This window comes from Bactrocera latifrons, unplaced genomic scaffold (genome assembly GCF_001853355.1).
Source record: "Bactrocera latifrons isolate USDA-ARS-PBARC rearing strain unplaced genomic scaffold, ASM185335v1 scaffold_51, whole genome shotgun sequence".
Taxonomy (NCBI): Eukaryota; Metazoa; Arthropoda; class Insecta; order Diptera; family Tephritidae; genus Bactrocera; species Bactrocera latifrons.
The window spans coordinates 192,771-198,067 of record NW_017537168.1 but is presented as its reverse complement, the minus strand read 5'-3'; the positions used below and the strand labels follow the sequence as shown (position 1 = coordinate 198,067).

The window sequence follows — 5,297 nt, the reverse complement described above, 5'->3', positions numbered from 1 at the left end:
ACTACAGAGAAACTTAAGAATACTTTTGTGGGAACGCTAGAAAATACTTTGCTGCCCGGCGCCAAAAAGTATGCAATTTAAGTTACAAAGCCGTATGCGACTATCAGCATTTGAAGATTAAATCGTTGCTAATTCAGTTATTGATACTTTAATCAAGAAGTGAAATGGTTTGGCGAAAGGTAGATAAGATTAAGTGTAACAGCTAAGAATTTGCGATTTTTTAGCGCTTATAAAGTCAAGACGCCAAGCGAGCAATGGTTATTTGCCTTGTGGTGTGCGCACGGCAGACTACATTTAAAATTCCGGAAAAATTTTTGTCAACACAAACTGCACAGTACGGCTAAATAATCGCAAAATAATCGAAAATATGTGGCGAATGCCGTTTGGTAATTGTAAAACGCTGACATGGCTAGCGTGCGCGCTACTACTGCTACAGTCGACGGAACAGGTGAGACAAAAAGCGAAACCCGTTAAGTAGCCATGTAAAAGTAATCAGTGCCATTAACGCGCGTTTTATCGCGTCCATCCAATCTACCGCTACTCCTTATCAACTTGCAGAGTCCGCTGAAGCCGCTTGCCGCTGATGATACAAATAGTACGGAGTCATTATATTACACAGCCGGTGTTGTGGAGTTTCGACCCTCTAGAAATGCGTCCGATGTTGCTTTGGCAGACAATCTCGCCGGTTATTTGGAAATAATAAGCTCGGTAGCGGCTGAACCCACAGATATTATTGTTTTCCCCGAGAGCACACTAAATAGCGGTGATACCGCCACCTATGTACCCGAGCCCGAAAGCGGCACGACACCTTGCTTGCTAGGCAACGCTAGCGATTATTCCGATTTTCTGGTGCAGATATCGTGTGCTGCGCGCGCGGCGCGTAAATACATTGTTATCAATTTGACCGAGCGCTCAAAGTGTGTCGTTTCCGCAGTCGATCCGCGTCCATGTGCACCGAACGGTCTAAATATTTTCAATACTAACGTTGTGTTCGATCGTGAGGGCAAGGTAATTTCGCGTTATCGCAAATGGAATCTATATGGCGAGCCGAAGAATACCACATATAGTGCGGAATTGAGCTCCTTCGACACCGATTTCGGTGTAGTATTTGGGCATTTCGTCTGTTTTGATATTTTGTTTTATGAGCCCGCACAGCGGTTGGTTAGTTTGGGTTTTACGGATGTGATATTTCCATCGATGTGGTTCTCGCAGATACCATTTTTGACGGGTAAGTGTGGGTTTAATGAGTTAAAAAATGTCAATAAATCGTTGAATTGGTGTAGGTAGAACTCGGTATTGCTGGCGTGATTGCTTTCGTTTGGCTCGTATACGAGGTTATTCCAAAGGTCATAGCAGTCGCGAGCTAACGAGCCACGTCATTCCAGTAAAAAGTAGGCCACAAGTATGCAAATTCGTCGGCGTCGAACATCGACAACATTCGTCTTATCGCCTCATTAATAAAATAACATCCGAGTTTAAGTGGGAAAAATTATAAGATAAGTGTAATGGCAAACTTAGCTGTCTACATGTGCCTCATTGATAAGATTAGATGATCATTTCATAACATAGAAATGTAAAGAACTTGGTGTGCATGGTGTTATCGAACTATGAGCCGACGCGGAGCTTATCTAATCGAAATCGCTATTCGTCAGCAAAAAGCACTGATTCAAGTCTATTATTGGACTTTGGATTCGCGAAAAATTTATATTTAGCAATAATCACTACTTCCTTTACCGTTATTTCCTGGAATTAAGAGATTTCCAAGTTCGTACAGTTTTGAATTTCTCAGCTCAAGCATTAGATATCCTTAAAAGTTGAAAATTATTAATGAAATGCTTTAACAAGCGAACAAATAGTTTTTTAAATTTAACCACAGCCGGTTTGAAGATCTTATGAGCTCGTTTCCTCGAAAAATTACAATCGCTCAGACTTGATTTTAACTACATAAGACCAAAAAGTACCACATAAAAGAGAAATCCAAGACCTCTGTTTTTCCTAAAGTTCTCGGTCCATATCGAAATGAGCTGGTAGTAAGTCAGCACGAGTTTTCATGAGCTCACACACTGTTCTCTAGTTTTAGTCGCATCATCGAGTGACTTTACCAGCTTATGAGCTCCTTATCTTAAGAACCTCAAACTCTTCTATTATACTGATACCATTCTAAATATTTTTTCAGCGGTTCAATTCCAAAGGTCAATTTTTGAGCTCTAGTATAACAAATTTTTAAAATTTGGGAATAGTGTAAAAAGAGCTTTAACGCGTCAATAAATCGTTTTCTAAGTTCAACTACAGCTTCAACCGGTTTTAAGACCTTATGAGGTCGTTTTCTCGATAAATTAGAGTCCATCAGGCTTGATTTTTTACTTCGTAAGGCCAAAAAGTATAACACAATGGAGAAATCTATGAGCTGGTAGTAATTCAGCACGAGTTTTCATGAGCTTACACACTGTTCTCTAATTTTAGTCGCGTCATCGACTGATTTTAGCAGCTTACGAGCGCTTTATCTCAAGAACCTCAAACCGTTATACTTTACTGATACCATACGAAATCTTTTTCAGGGGTTCAATTCCAAGAGTCATGGGCTTACTCAAACGATGTTAATGTGCTCGCTGCTGGCTCTAGTCTTCCCGCCGTTGGCTCAACTGGTTCAGGCATCTATGCTGGGCGCGCTGGTCCTATACTTTCCGTAATGAATACGGGCGAAGGTGAACGTCGTATATATGTCGCTAGAGTGCCAAAGAAGACGCAAAACAAGCGTAATGTACCGGCTGCCATACAAGTCACTGAGACTGTGGTGAAGCCGAAAGTGAGACAGCGTCTAAACCAAGCTGATATTACATTGAAACGAGACTACTTGGAGCATTATGAGAGCATTTTAGTCGATTTCTCAAATGTTAGTAATCGCGCCGAGCATGATGTGTGCTATAAAACCTTCTGCTGTCACTTTGAGCTGCAATGGCACCAACTGACCACTGGTAGTGAAGGTCAACACTACACCTACCGTTTAGGTGCCTACGAAGGTATGCGCAATGAGGCGGGCGCTGAGACTACAAATGCGATACGCAATTGTGCTGTATTTACATGTATCGGTGAAGATATAGACGATTGTGGACGCATCTTCCCCGCTGATGTCGTACAGCAGCCGCAAGTCGCTTTCGATCGCATTTCTATTGAGTCCAACTACCAGACGGGCTATCCATATTTGCTGATGCCGAACAGTTTGCGTGATGACCTCAAGCCTTTGGCGGTGAATGAATTTGTGTGGGAGGAGTACGATCTATTGGTGTGAGTATGATTGTTTTAACTTCCCTGATCTTATTGAAATCTTGTTATTTGTCTAAATTTTAGTAACTCGGAGGTAATGCGTCATGCCCGTTATACTTTGAACACAACAACCGACAATCTATTAACTTTCTCAATCTATGGTAATTTTTACAATGGAGACGGTTTCATAAACGGCACCACGAACTCACCGCCAACGGAAAGTACGACAACTCTTGATCCAAATAATGGCGGTGGCGCTGCGGTCTTACTAAATCCAATTTTTTTGATTTGTACATTGGCCGTTTTGCTAGGAGTTGTTGCTTGAGTAGACAATATTAGAAGTAAAAATAAAATAAAAACGCTAGCACAAGACTTGTGGATTTAATTTGCATGTAATATCAAAACTTTACTGATTTACTCTTATTAAATTTTAACTTAAAATGAAGTAAATTCGTAAGTGGCTTAGAGAATAATTTGTTTGTGGAATATGAAGATACCATAAGCAGGATCTGCCTATGTATAGCATATTGGGTCACAGTTACTAGAAAATAGTCGAAGCTCCGAGAAATGTATTCATAAGAGTACTGCTAAGGTCATGAAAGTACAGCATTGCCTGCTAAAGACTTATGGGTCGTTTCGAAACGCTCTACGCAAAGCAAAACCTCAATGCTATCCAGAATAGCAAAGTCTACAATGATGACGAGATAACACAGTCTATTCCTGGCTGAGCTCATAAAATAAACCATCAAAAGAAAAATTGTATGCAGAAGAAGTTTACAGTTAAGATCCCATTCCGTCGTTTGAGACCATTTGTCTGTTACTGGTATATACGAGAAAATAGTTGAGAGATACTGTTTCTATGAGACGCTTCGTAGCATATTTTTATGTGCTACTTATGAGAGCTGCAGTTATAAAAAACGTTAACCAGCCATAAAAAACTCCGTTTCGATAGATCCGAAAGACTATTTTTGGCAGAGTTTGAGATTTAAGGAGCTTTGGCCGTTGTTCTAAGGAATCTTGTCGCTTCTAGGACAAATATTTTTCGTTTCATATATGTTTCAGAGCTCGGATCTCTTTCGGATCTGTGCTAGAGCCAAACTAAAGTTGCTTTTTTGAAGCGTTGAGTTACCTAGAGCTCGGTGAGCAGCTGACTTTAAGTATGGCATAAGGAAGTTATTGCAATAGAGCAATAAAGAACTCAGTTTCGAAAGAGCCAAAACACAATTTTTAATAGACTTTGAGGTTTAAAGAGCTTTGGACTATTTTTAGGAGAGTTTAAAGAGCTTTTTATTTCTTATCTTATTTATTATCTGCATCGAAGATAGAAGTTATAATATTTTTTTATCCAACCGAGCGCAATATTTTGCTTGAAGTCTCACCAAAACTTTGAAAGGCCTAACAAACTAGTTACTGCGACAGAAGCTCCTGGTAACGTCATATATGTATGTAGTACGTATGCACCCTGTGTCAGTAGGTAATGATACCAAGCGGAAAATAAGCAAATGTTCATTCATCCAGCGGTTCCGGCACCACACTGATAAGCGCGTTTAGCTGTACATGTGTAAAAGAGGAACAAAGAAAGCGTGTAACTACAAGCCTCACACCGCTAACTTAAACTTCTCTACAGAATTGAATGCAGTTCAATGAAATCTTTTGCCTGCTACAAAGACCAAACTAAAAATATGTATGTGTGTGTGTGGGTATGAATAGCGTTCGCACGCTTGTTGTTGGCGCAAACTGTTGCTCCACTTGTTAGCATTCAACAGTCTCAACCTTTACAATACGCGTCCGAGTATATAGCTATGGATATTGTTGTGTTCGCAGTTCAAGGAGAAGTTACAGACGCTGGGCGAGAGCGAGAGCGCCTTAAATTCCAGTGGAAGTCCACAATGGAGAGAGTCGCTGTAACGCGAGAGAAGTGTAGAAGGAGAGCGCACGCAGGGAAATACTCTAACTGGTGATTTGTAGACCTTCACCGGGTGTTAGTTAGCAGTAGTGCCTCAAAGGGAAATGTAATAAATTATTTAAAAGCA

General features: G+C 40.5%; 1 protein-coding gene across 2 annotated transcripts; it reads left to right on the top strand.

The window, feature by feature from the left end:
• The first annotated feature begins 272 nt into the window (after positions 1–272).
• Positions 273–3,636, top strand: LOC108973891 (vanin-like protein 2). 2 transcript variants are annotated; one of them, XM_018941401.1, is made up of 4 exons: positions 273–448; positions 559–1,228; positions 2,559–3,285; positions 3,349–3,636. In XM_018941401.1, exons 1-4 carry the CDS (start codon positions 368–370, stop codon positions 3,587–3,589), a joined length of 1,719 nt encoding a protein of 572 aa, XP_018796946.1. In that variant the 5' UTR covers positions 273–367; the 3' UTR covers positions 3,590–3,636. The 2 variants fall into 2 exon arrangements, with proteins under 2 accessions (XP_018796946.1, XP_018796945.1); XM_018941400.1 differs by having other exon boundaries at positions 497–1,228.
• Positions 3,637–5,297: the final 1,661 nt, after the last annotated feature.